General features: G+C 49.7%; 1 protein-coding gene across 1 annotated transcript in view; it reads left to right on the forward strand.

Moving 5' to 3' along the window:
- The window catches only part of LOC140409218 (uncharacterized), a 116,313-nt gene that overhangs the window by 86,047 nt on the left and 16,317 nt on the right, over positions 1-13,949 (forward strand). Inside the window, exon 4 of the mRNA XM_072497495.1 lies at positions 12,329-12,417. Coding sequence (XP_072353596.1) covers positions 12,329-12,417 — 89 coding nt within the window. The remainder of the gene's footprint in view (positions 1-12,328; positions 12,418-13,949) is intronic.

Genomic DNA, 13,949 nt, shown 5'->3' on the forward strand with positions numbered 1-13,949 from the left:
CCATTTAGTTTTGTTTTTCTTTTGTTTTTGTTTATATATATTATTTATTTGTTTAAAACTGGCCGCAGCTATTTATATTGCTTTATTGTTGTGTAAAAGAAACACTACGTATTGTTATGTTTGGCCAAAAAACTCGAATAAAATATATTTTTTAAAAAAGAGATGTAAATGTTCGAGAGGAAAGGAGTGGGGGGTAGTTCCATCATTTTGGCCCAACAACAGTGAAGGAATAGTGATATATTTCCAACTCCTCAGGATGGCGAGTGGCTTGGAGGTGAACTTCCAGATGGTGGTGGTCCCATGTATCTGCAGCCCTTGTGCTTCTTGTAGCCCACAAACCGTATCATTATCCTACTGATATCGACCAACTCTGGATAGCCCAGTAATTTAATCAGATGCTGACTGGTCTCGCTAGCTCAGTTGCATGTTCGTTTTACTAGTTGAACCACTGGAAATACTCTATTAAACTTTCTTTTGCTGGAAATTCTTGGTCTACTGTGGATGTCGATCTGGTTAGTGATTATAAGCATTGCTCTTTTATTTCTTCATCCATTACAATAGTTTTGGGATGTGCTGCCTTTGCTTCAATGTTTGATGGGTGTTTGCAAGACTGAAACTGGTGACAGGAAGTGAATGAATAATGTGGATCACAGAGATCTAATTAACACACAAACTTGCTGTAGGAATGTGAATTGATTTTAAAATCTAATTGGGGTCATGATAGTTTTAGGAATTTGAACTTAATCCCAAAAGTGCTTTTCTTTTCCTGTGTTGGATACCAAGTTTTAAACAAATGTATTCCAGCCACATTTAGTGTACTGAATTCTAGGGACTATAGACTGTTCATAAAGAAACATTTTACTGTGGCAGACATGGGTTGATCAAAAATGAGGACTGAACTCTGGAAATGGGGAACCGAGCACCTACTGCTGGAATAAGGGGATCAGGGGTTATGGGGAGAAGGCAGGAGAATGGGGATGAGAAAATATCAGCCATGATTGAATGGCGGAGCAGACTCGATGGGCCGAGTGGCCTAATTATGTACCGATGTCTTATGGAACTGAGGTACCCTCAATAATGACGCTTGGAGATTAAACTGTAAAGAAGGCTTTATTAGACTAATAACTATGCTACAGCTATGGACGAGAGCTGACTGCTATACAGACCATGAGGCAGGCCTTTATGTATGGCTCCCAGATGGGCGGAGCCAGAGGCGGAGTCCCCAGGGTTCCAAGCCCGGTTTTAAAGGGGACATCACCTTACATGATGATAAGGCAGTAACCGTTCATCACATTCACCCCCTGTTTAAAAAGGAGTCCGGCGGGGGTGAAGTGCCATCATAGGTCCATCCGTCTCGGTGGCCGGATCATCCTCCTCGACCTCCTCAATTCGGGCGGTGGTGCGGAGGGCACGGACGTCCCGGTTGAGGGCACATCCGGGAGCACAGCGGTCGGAGCTTCGGTCCGGGTCGGGGCAGAGGAACTAGGCAGGGCCGGGGGTAGCGGAGCTGGCGCCGGCGGGGTGTGTCAAGGGGGGGCGCACGGTAGGGGAAAAGTGGTGGTCTTTAGGAGTGGGCGGGCTTTGTCCGCATACTTGGGGACCCACTGGGCGTAATAGGAGAAAAGCCCCAAGCACCGTTTGAGGGCCTTGAGGCTGCGGGGGAGAGGGCTACTAGGGGCGCATGCGGTCGGGGTTGGGACCTAGGACCCCGTCTTCCACCACATAGCCGAGGATGGCCAGCCGGGTGGTGTGGAAAACGCATTTGCCCTCGTTATAGGTCAGGTTAAGGGCTCGGGCGGTCTGGAGGAACTTTTTGAGGTTAGCGTCATGGTCCTGCTGATCATGGCCGCAGATGGTGACATTGTCCAAGTACGGGTATGTAGCCCGCAAACCGTACTGGTCCACCATTTGGTCCATCGCCCTTTGAAAGACTGAGACCCCATTTGTTTTTTTTATTAAATATTTTACTGAAAGTTTTTTGGTCAACCAACACAGTACATTGTGCATCCTTTACACAATATTATAACAACACAAATAACAATGACCTATTTTATAAACAAAAAATGAATAAATAATAAATAACAAAAATGAAAACTAGCCCTAATTGGCAACTGCCTTGTCACAAGTAACACTCTCCAAAATATAATTTAACAGTCCAATATATAATTATCTGTAGCAACGACCTATACATACTATACAGTATATATTAACAACCCTGAGAGTCCTTCTGGTTCCTCCTCCCCCCCCCCCCCCCCCCCCCCCCCCGATCCTGGGCTGCTGCTGCTGCCTTCTTTTTCCCATTCCGTCTATCTTTCTGCGAGGTATTCGACGAACGGTTGCCACCGCCTGGTGAACCCTTGAGCCGACACCCTTAGGACGAACTTAATCCGCTCTAGCTTTATAAACCCCGCCATGTCATTTATCCAGGTCTCCACCCCCGGGGGCTTGGCTTCTTTCCACATTAGCAATATCCTGCGCCGGGCTACTAGGGACGCAAAGGCCAAAACATCGGCCTCTCTCGCCTCCTGCACTCCCGGCTCTTGTGCAACCCCAAATATAGCCAACCCCCAGCTTGGTTCGACCCGGACTCCTACTACTTTTGAAAGCACCTTTGTCACCCCCATCCAAAACCTCTGTAGTGCCGGGCATGACCAAAACATATGGGTATGATTCGCTGGGCTTCTCGAGCACCTCGCACACCTATCCTCCACCCCAAAAAATTTACTGAGCCGTGCTCCAGTCATATGTGCCCTGTGTAATACCTTAAACTGAATCAGGCTTAGCCTGGCACACGAGGACGACGAGTTTACCCTGCTTAGGGCATCTGCCCACAGGCCCTCCTCGATCTCCTCCCCCAGCTCTTCTTCCCATTTCCCTTTTAGTTCATCTACCATAGTCTCCCCTTCGTCCCTCATTTCCCTATATATATCTGACACCTTACCATCCCCCACCCATGTCTTTGAGATCACTCTGTCCTGCACCTCTTGTGTCGGGAGCTGCGGGAATTCCCTCACCTGTTGCCTCGCAAAAGCCCTCAGTTGCATATACCTGAATGCATTCCCTTGGGGCAACCCATATTTCTCGGTCAGCGCTCCCAGACTCGCGAACTTCCCATCCACAAACAGATCTTTCAGTTGCGTTATTCCTGCTCTTTGCCACATTCCATATCCCCCATCCATTCCCCCCGGGGCAAACCTATGGTTGTTTCTTATCGGGGACCCCCCCAAGGCTCCAGTCTTTCCCCTATGCCGTCTCCACTGTCCCCAAATCTTCAGTGTAGCCACCACCACCGGGCTTGTGGTGTAGTTCCTCGGTGAGAACGGCAATGGGGCTGTCACCATAGCCTGTAGGCTAGTCCCCCTACAGGACGCCCTCTCTAATCTCTTCCATGCAGCTCCCTCCTCCTCCTCTCCCATCCACTTACTCACCATTGAAATATTAGCGGCCCAATAATACTCACTTAGGCTCGGTAGTGCCAGCCCCCCCCTATCCCTGCTACGCTGTAAGAATCCCTTCCTCACTCTCGGGGTCTTCCCGGCCCACACAAAACCCATGATGCTCTTTTCAATCCTTTTTTAAAAAAAAGCCTTCGTGATCACCACCGGGAGGCACTGAAACACAAAGAGGAATCTCGGGAGGACCACCATCTTAACCGCCTGCACCCTCCCTGCCATTGACAGGGATACCATATCCCATCTCTTGAAATCCTCCTCCATCTGTTGCACCAACCGCGTTAAATTTAACCTATGCAATGTGCCCCAATTCTTAGCTATCTGGATCCCCAGGTAACGAAAGTCCCTTGGTACCTTCCTCAACGGTAGGTCCTCTATTTCTCTACTCTGCTCCCCTGGATGCACCACAAACAACTCACTTTTCCCCATGTTCAATTTATACCCTGAAAAATCCCCAAACTCCCCAAGTATCCGCATTATTTCTGGCATCCCCTCCGCCGGGTCCGCCACGTATAGTAGCAAATCGTCCGCATACAAAGATACCCGGTGCTCTTCTCCTCCCCTAAGTACTCCCCTCCACTTCTTGGAACCCCTCAACGCTATCGCCAGGGGCTCAATCGCCAGTGCAAACAATAATGGGGACAGAGGGCATCCCTGCCTTGTCCCTCTATGGAGCCGAAAATATGCAGATCCCCGTCCATTCGTGACCACGCTCGCCACTGGGGCCCTATACAACAGCTGCACCCATCTAACATACCCCTCTCCAAAACCAAATCTCCTCAACACCTCCCACAAATAATCCCACTCCACTCTATCAAATGCTTTCTCGGCATCCATCGCCACTACTATCTCCGTTTCTCCCTCTGGTGGGGCCATCATCATTACCCCTAACAACCTCCGTATATTCGTGTTCAGCTGTCTCCCCTTCACAAACCCAGTTTGGTCCTCGTGGACCACCCCCGGGACACATTCCTCTATTCTCATTGCCATTACCTTGGCCAGGACCTTGGCATCTACATTTAGGAGGGAAATAGGTCTATAGGACCCGCATTGTAGCGGGTCCTTTTCCTTCTTTAAGAGAAGCGATATCGTTGCTTCAGACATAGTCGGGGGCAGTTGTCCCCTTTCCTTTGCCTCATTAAAGGTCCTCGTCAGTACCGGGGCGAGCAAGTCCACATATTTTCTATAGAATTCGACTGGGAATCCATCCGGTCCCGGGGCCTTTCCCGCCTGCATGCTCCTAATTCCTTTCACCACTTCTTCTACCTCGATCTGTGCTCCCAGTCCCACCCTTTCCTGCTCTTCCACCTTGGGAAATTCCAGCTGATCCAAGAAGCCCATCATTCTCTCCCTCCCATCCGGGGGTTGAGCTTCATATAATTTTTTATAAAATGTCTTGAACACTCCATTCACTCTCTCCGCTCCCTGCTCCATCTCTCCTTCCTCATCCCTCACTCCCCCTATTTCCATCGCTGCTCCCCTTTTCCTCAATTGGTGTGCCAGCAACCTGCTCGCCTTCTCCCCATATTCGTACTGTACACCCTGTGCCTTCCTCCATTGTGCCTCTGCAGTGCCTGTAGTCAGCAAGTCAAATTCTACATGTAGCCTTTGCCTTTCCCTGTACAGTCCCTCCTCCGGTGCTTCCGCATATTGTCTGTCCACCCTCAAAAGTTCTTGCAGCAACCGCTCCCGTTCCTTACTCTCCTGCTTCCCTTTATGTGCCCTTATTGATATCAGCTCCCCTCTAACCACCGCCTTCAACGCCTCCCAGACCACTCCCACCTGGACCTCCCCATTATCATTGAGTTCCAAGTACTTTTCAATGCACCCCCTCACGCTTAGACACACCCCCTCATCTGCCATTAGTCCCATGTCCATTCTCCAGGGTGGGCGCCCTCCTGTTTCCTCCCCTATCTCCAAGTCCACCCAGTGTGGAGCGTGATCCGAAATGGCTATAGCCGTATACTCCGTTCCCCTCACCTTCGGGATCAATGCCCTACCCAGCACAAAAAAGTCTATTCGCGAGTAGACTTTATGGACATAGGAGAAAAACGAGAACTCCTTACTCCTAGGTCTGCTAAATCTCCACGGGTCTACACCTCCCATCTGCTCCATAAAATCTTTAAGCACCTTGGCTGCTGCCGGCCTCCTTCCAGTCCTGGACTTCGACCTATCCAGCCCTGGTTCCAACACCGTATTAAAATCTCCCCCCATTATCAGCTTTCCCATCTCTAGTTCCGGAATGCATCCTAGCATCCGCCTCATAAAATTGGCATCATCCCAGTTCGGGGCATGTACGTTTACCAAAACCACCGTCTACCCCTGTAGTTTGCCACTCACCATCACGTATCTGCCCCCGTTATCCGCCACTATAGTCTTTGCCTCGAACATTACCCGCTTCCCCACTAATATAGCCACCCCCCTGTTTTTCGCATCTAGCCCCGAATGGAACACCTGCCCCACCCATCCTTTGCGTAGCCTAACCTGGTCTATCAGTTTCAGGTGCGTTTCCTGTAACATAACCACATCTGCCTTAAGTTTCTTAAGGTGTGCGAGTACCCGTGCCCTCTTTATCGGCCCGTTCAGCCCTCTCACGTTCCACGTGATCAGCCGAGTTGGGGGGCTTCCTACCCCTCCCCCTTGTCGATTAGCCATCACCTTTTTCCAGCTCCTCACCCAGTTCCCACGCAGCTGTATCTCCCCCAGGCAGTGCCCCCCCGCCCATCCTCTCCCATACCAGCTCCCCCCTCTCCCCAGCAGCAGCAACCCAGTAATTCCCCCCTCCCACCCCCCCCGCTAGATCCCCCGCTAGCGTAATTACTCCCCCCATGTTGCTCCCAGAAGTCAGCAAACTCTGGCTGACCTCGGCTTCCCCCCGTGACCTCGGCTCGCACCGTGCGACGCCCCCTCCTTCCTGCTTCTCTATTCCCGCCATGATTATCATAGCGCGGGAACCAAGCCCGCGCTTCTCCCTTGGCCCCGCCCCCAATGGCCAACGCCCCATCTCCTCCACCTCCCCTCCTCCCCCCATCACCACCTGTGGGAGAGAGAAAAGTTACCACATCGCAGGATTAGTACATAAAACCCCTCTTTGCCCCCCACATTCGCCCCACCACTTTGTTCGAACGTTCTTTTTAATAACCCGCTCATTCCAGTTTTTCTTCCACAATAAAAGTCCACGCTTCATCCGCCGTCTCAAAGTAGTGGTGCCTCCCTCGATATGTGACCCACAGTCTTGCCGGTTGCAGCATTCCAAATTTTATCTTCTTTTTATGAAGCACCGCCTTGACCCGATTAAAGCTCGCCCTCCTTCTCGCCACCTCCGCACTCCAGTCTTGATAAACGCGGATCACCGCGTTCTCCCATTTACTGCTCCGAGTTTTCTTCGCCCATCTAAGGACCATTTCTCTATCCTTAAAACGGAGGAATCTCACCACTATGGCTCTGGGAATTTCTCCTGCTCTCGGTCCTCGCGCCATCACTCGGTATGCTCCCTCCACCTCCAACGGACCCGCCGGGGCCTCCGCTCCCATTAACGAGTGCAGCATCGTGCTCACATATGCCCCGACGTCCGCTCCCTCCACACCTTCAGGAAGACCAAGAATCCTCAGGTTGTTCCTCCTTGCGTTGTTTTCCAGTGCCTCCAACCTTTCCACACATCGTTTCTGATGTGCCTCCCGCGTCTCCGTCTTCACCACCAGGCCCTGTATATCGTCCTCATTCTCGGCTGCCTTTGCCTTCACGACCCGAAGCTCCCGCTCCTGGGTCTTTTGTTCCTCCTTTAGCCCTTCGATCGCCTGTAGTATCGGGGCCAACAGCTCTTTCTTCATTTCCTTTTTTAACTCTTCTGTGGTGTTGGGTGCTCTGGTGCACAGATGAGCCAACACAGTTGTATGTGGTACAACTCTATTTTATTTTAACTCTTATAATACAGTTCGTTCTGGATACTCTGCACGTGCTGTCTCCCTGAGTGTGTTTGGTAACAGATCTGTCCTGGTCCTCCTCTGCAGCTAATACTGACCACCGGGGGTCGTGTCTGTGCTTTTATATCTTTCTGTCATTGGTTGTGGTGTTGTATGTTCTGATTTGTCTGTTGGTGTGTCTATCATGATGTGTGTGTTTGAATATCATGACATCTTCCACACAGCATTTCAAGAACTCTTGTTGTTCAGGGCCCCATGTTAAACTGCCACCTTCCGACGCCATCTTGGTTTTTGCTTGCCTTCCTTGCCGCTGTTCTAAAGGATCCACTGCAATCTGGCCACTCTCTCCTCCTTTTTCCATCCGTATCCAGGGGGGATTCCCTTCTGGTTTACCGCACAGTGTTTTTAGCCGTCAAAATTGCCGTTGGGGCTCCTACCAAGAGCCCAAAAGTCCGTTTCACAGGGAGCTGCCGAAACGTGCGACTCAGCTGGTCATCGCCGCACCCGGAACCCTCCGGAGACCCCATTTGTGACACCAAAGGGGACCCTGAGGAAGTGGAAGAGCCGGCCGGCTGCTTCGAAGGCAGTATAGGGGCGGTCTTTTGGTCGGATGGGGAGCTGGTGGTAGGCAGATTTGAGGTCGACCGTGGAAAAGACTCTGTATTGGGCGATCTGATTTACCATTTCCGCGATGCAAGGAAGGGGGTACGCATCAAGCTGCGTGAATCGGTTTATGGTCTGGCTACAATCCACGACCATCTGTTACTTCTCCCCGGACCGGACTACCACCATTTGCGCTCTCCAAGGGCTGTTGCTAGCCTCGATGACCCCCTCTCCCAGTAAACGCTGGACCTCTGACTTGATAAAAGCCAGATCTTGGGCACTGTAGCGCCGGCTCCTGGTGGCGACGGGCTTACAGTCGGGAGTGAGGTTAGCGAATAGCGAGGGGGGTGCGACTTTCAGTGTCGCAAGGCAGCACACCGTGAGGTGGGGGCAAGGGTCCGCCGAACTTCAGTATCAGGCTTCGGTCGCTGCACTGGAAATCCAGTCCGAGCAGCAGGGGGGCGCAGAGGTGAGGGAGGATATAAAATTTGAAACGGGTGTATTTGGCACCCTAGATCGAGAGAGCCGCAATACAGTACCCCGTGATTTTTACCCAGAGGGACCCAGATGCGAGGGCTATGGTTTGGGATGCGGGATGGGTGCGTAGGGAGCAGCGCCTTACCGTTTCAGGGTGGATAAAGCTCTCCGTGCTCCCGGAGTCGAAGAGGCATGCAGTGTCGTGCCCGTTGACTTGGACCTCCATCATGGAGTTCTGCAGGTGTTTTGGCCGAGTTTGATCGAGGGTGATCGCACCCAGTCGCGGGTAGTCTGAGGCGTCAGCCGAATCGGACTCGTAAAATGGCCGCCGCCGCTGGCTGCGCGTGTCGGGTCGAGAATTGGCCGCCGACAAGATGGCCGCTCCCATGATTCGCACGAGGCTGATGTTGTGTCAGAAGAGGGGGTGTCGGGTCGGTGCGCAGCAGCATTGCGAGGCCTGCGGGCCTGAGAGCTTGATTTTCGGGCCGGCTGTTCTTTGTTTTTCTGGCCCCTGGGTCTGGCCAGGCAGACCCTCGCAAAGTGCCCTTTCTTCCCGCAGTCGCTGCAGATCGCGGAGCGGGCTGGGCAGCGTGGGTGTGGATGCTGGCCCTGCCCGCAAAAGTAGCAAGGTGTGCCCCCATGGTGAGCGGGTCGCCGCTTGGCGCAGGCCTGTAATACGGGTGAGTCTGAGGAAGACCGGGGGGCGCTGGTAGAGTCCGCGGGGTACGTACCCAAGTTATGTCGGGCCACCTCCAGCGAGGAGGCGAGCGTTAGCGTCTCCTGGAGGTCTTTTGCCCCGTTTTCGAGCAGCTGCTGCCGGATGTAGGTCGAGCGGATTCCGGACACGAAAGCATCCCTGATGTGCAGGTTCATGTGGACTTCCCCTGTCACATCCTGATGGTCACAGTCCCTGGCAAGCGCGGTGAGTTTCTCAACAAACTTGTCGAGCGATTTCCCCCGAGCGCTGCCGGCAGGTAGAGAGCAGATGCCGGGCGTGCACCTCATTGACGGGTTTGACAAACCGCTTGCGGAGCAACTCAATCGCCGCATCATAAGCCGTCGCCTTTTCGAGCGTGGCGGAGATTCTGTGACTCACCCGGGCGTGGAGTAGACGCAGCTTGCGTGGCCCCAGGATGGGAGTCTCTGCGGAGTCCAGGTAGGCCTCGAAGCACCGCAGCCAGTATTTAAAAATTTCCTTTGCCTCCGGCGTTCGTGCTTCCAGATTGAGCTTCTCTGGTTTTAGGCCTGCGTCCATCCTGAATCTAGTTTAGTCTAATAAATTGAGGTACCCTCAATAATGATGCTTAGAGATTAAACTGTAAAGAAGGCTTTATTAGACTAATAACTATGCTACCACTATGGACGAGAGCTGACTGCTATACAGACCATGAGGCAGGCCTTTATGTATGGCTCCCAGATGGGCGGAGCCAGAGGAGGAGTCCCCAGGGTTCCAAGCCCGGTCTTAAAGGGGACATCACCTTACATGATGATAAGACAGTAACCGTTCATCACAGGAACACTAATCGATACCGTCACTTCCTGACTTAATTATTCTAAACATCACCCTGATTGATGCCTGCTGTCGTTTAGCTCCTGATCTGGTAACGTCTCCACTTTTTGATTCTTATAGATAGAGAGGGATTTGAAAATGTAACCTCCTGCAGCCCTGCAACTCCTTCGAAGCTCTGTGCTGCTCCATTACTGGTCATCACTCCACCAGTCTCCGTAATGGTAATTGGATCGGCAAATGGAATTTTGGCATTCATTGCTAATGGAATGGAGCATAAAAGTAGGGAAGTGCTTTCGCAACTGTACAGGGCATTGGTGAGACCTCATCTGCAGCACTTGAGGCAGTTCACAGAGAAGATTCACTTGATTGATTCCAGGAATGAAGGACTTGGCTTATGAAGAGTGTTCTGGAGTTCAAAAGAATAAGAGGATATCTAATTGAAGTATATAAGATGTAAAGGGGATTGACAGGGTAGATGTAGAGTGGATGTTTCCCCTTGTTGGCCATTCTGGAACGAGAGGCCATAGTTTTAGGCTAAGGAGTGGCAGATTTAGACAGAAATGAGGAGGAATTACTTCACTTAGGTTCGTGAATCTGTGGAATTCTCTACCCCAGACTGAAGAGGACACAGGTGCAGTAAACAAATTTGAGAAGATAGGTTTTTAATCAGTAGCGGGATGAAGGGTTCTGGGCAGCGGCCAGGAAGGTAGAGATGAGTTCAAGATGATATCCGTCATGATCGTATTGAATGGTAGAGCAGGCTTGAGTGACTGAAATGCATACTGTTTACTCCTAGCTCTTGTGTTCTTCGTTTCATGGGCACATAACATAAGAACATGTCATTGATTGTTAGAAAAAGCCATCTGATTCGCTTGTGCCCATCAGGGAAGGAAATCTGCGAGTCTGACCTGCATGTGACTCCAGACCCACCGAAATGTGCCTGACTCTTAACTGCCCTCTGAAATGACCGAGCAAGCCACTGAACTCAGGGTAACTAGGCATGGGCCACAGAAGACACCCACATCCTATGAAAGAATAATTTTTAAAATCCTATTATTCTCCTCATTTTCAACCTTTACATCAAATCAACAACAAAAGGAAAAACAAACCAAAAAACAAATACAGTAACAATCCCCCAAACAAAACCAGCACCCCTTCAATATACAGATCCAAAAAAAAGCACCCATACGATCCAGGTAAAAAATTAACAGTCAATCAGTAAACAGTGTAATTAAAAATAACAATAACCCCAGCCCCCTAAGTCTTGAAGGTGCATAATAAACAGTCCCCATGAATTGTAAAACCCCCTCCTTCATCCTCCTCAGCTCAAATTTCACCTTCTCGAGAGTCAGAAGTTCAAGTAGATTCTTCCCCCCCGCCACCCCAACAGGGGGTCCGGGCAATCAGTGAGGCGAAGGCTAAAACATTCGTACCTGCCTGACCCCCCGAAAATGGGCCCTAGTTCCAAGTCCACATGTAGTACCCCCGAAATGATACTGAAAACCTCCCTTCAATACCTCTCTAGCTTCAGACAGGACCAAAACATATGCACATGGTTTGCAGGGCCCCTGTACTATTCGCTTCCACAGTCCCGAACTCCTTAAAGCGATGGCCAAAAGCTCTATCGCTAAAGCAAATAGCAGAGGGGGCATAGGACACCCCTGCCTGGTCCCCCAGTGCGTACCCCAAACTCATGATGTTTGTGCGGACTCTCGCCATCGGTTCCTCTATAGTTGTACCCACTCCGTAAATCTCGGCCCGATCCCAAACCTCTCAAGAACTGCCATCAAATACCGCCATTCTATTCGATCAAATGCCTTTTCTGCGTCTAGCGCAACCACCACCTCCGTCTCCTTGCCCTCAGCTGGCGAGAATACATTTTTAACAAAAAGCAATCATGTTCTCCATGCCCAATAATCAAATAGACTTTTGTTTATAAATGGCATGAGAGGAATGTTATTTATTACAAAGTAATTTGTGTGTGGGTTTGCGTGTAATTGCTCATTTGGCCGTCTTCATACTGATGCTTTGTAAATGTTATGAGTGACGAACAATGTTATGACGCTGCCCCTCATTTCCTGGGTATGGGTCCAAATTCAGATATGTCTGGAATTTTGGTCCACATATTTCTTCAGTTTAGCCAATAAAATCGTGCAGAAATGAATCGTCACACGAGGGAGCAAAAGATCCCTTGTGCAGTAAAGTGGATTTGAAGGAGAAAGGTTTGCGATTCTTGTATAATCGTCTCCAATTTAACCTATAGGATTGAATCTTCACAATTGACCATTTTTAATTTAATTTTTATGCTTTCTGTACAAGTCATTTTAAGTTTGAATGTAATAATTTGGTATCTATTTTTACAGCTCTACAGGGAGTACAGAATGCCAATCCTGCGAAGCTGGGTATTTTGCCAATGAAACTGGTTCCAAATCGTGCCGAGCATGTTTTCCAGGTAAAACTGCCTTCCTCTTGCCATGTGAGAGTCCAGCGAAGATGGGCTGGGATTAGGGTGGGAGGGTTGGCAATGCAGTAATATTGCTGTGTCTTCTGTCCTTTGCATTCTTCTCCCCTTGTCGTACAACTCTTGGAAGGTAAATGGAACAAACATATGTTTATTCAGTTTGCTTTGCTGCGCAAGTTGAGTTTTAAAAGTGGACTGTTGTGCTCACTCCTTTTTTCCCCCCCGCACATGTTTTGCATTCTCTTTAAACTAAAAGAAGGGAGCTTTGTGGTAGTCACCACTGTTGTATTATATTGTATATATGGGTATTACGGTAAGGCCCTGTACTACAGGTACGGGGGTAGATCCCTGCCTGCTGGCTCCGCCCAGTAGGTGGAGTATAAATGTGTGTGCTCTCTGAACAGCAGCCATTTCGTCAGCTGCTGTAGGATGGCACACATCTTAGTGTAAAAAGCCTCGATTACATTCTACTCTCGCCTCGTCGTAATTGATAGTGCATCAAGCTTTAAACCGAAGGGAGAAGATTGATAGAACTGCTCCTGCTGCATTGTGCTTCCTGTACGTGAAACAGCTCTGAAAATAAACTCCTTCTCCCAAATTAACTTGGGCCAGGGGTTTACAGACCCTCCCGCCCAGCCGATATCACACTCCCGCCAAACCAAATGCCAATTTAAATGCCCTGCTGCATCTTTTTTGCGGGGGAAGGGGAGGGTAAGAAAAGAGGCAGACTTGTTGCGACGAGGTCTTGGTTTTTTTTTCTGTTTGGGATTTAATCCATTTTCATTGAGCTTGTAAAATGTTGAGCCTTTGTTCCATGCTTGTTTATATTTGTAAGCTGCTTTGCAGATGACCATCCGCACTGATATAATGTATTCAGCATGTTTGGCTATGATATGGGGCACACATTTTCTATTAATTCATGGAATGATACATTCGGCCGTGAAGACCTGCCCCCCTTTTAAAATAAATTTAGAGTACCCAATTATTTTTTCCAATTAAGGGGCAATTTAGCGAGGCCAATCCACCTACCCTGCACATCTTTGGGTTGTGGGGGCAAAGCCCACGCAGACATGGGGAGAATGTGCAAACTCCACAAGCACAGTGACCTAGAGCCGGGATTCGAACCTGGGACCTCAGCGCCGTGAGGCAGCTGTGCTAACCACTAGGCCACTGTGCTGCCCAAGACCTGCCCCTTTGAGAATAGTTCAGCAGTTAGTTCCACTCCCCTGCTCTTCCACTGCTGTTTTGAAAATGTTCAAGTTTATCCAGTTCTCTTTTGAAAGTTAGCAATTAATCTGCTTCCACCAGGCAGTATATTCCAGATTGGAACAATATTCTGCTTGTTTTATTATTTTTTTTCTGGTTTAAAAAAAAAAAAAAAATCATTCTTCGGCTTTTCCCCTTTACATTTTGTCAGTTATCTCAAATCTATATCCTCGGATTGCAGACTCTGCTTCTAGTGGAACCAGTTCCTCCCAACTCTTCATAAGTTTTTTTTTCTCACTATTATGAATTCTCCCTGA

The sequence above is a fragment of the Scyliorhinus torazame genome, chromosome 3 (genome assembly GCF_047496885.1).
Source record: "Scyliorhinus torazame isolate Kashiwa2021f chromosome 3, sScyTor2.1, whole genome shotgun sequence".
Classification (NCBI taxonomy): Eukaryota; Metazoa; Chordata; class Chondrichthyes; order Carcharhiniformes; family Scyliorhinidae; genus Scyliorhinus; species Scyliorhinus torazame.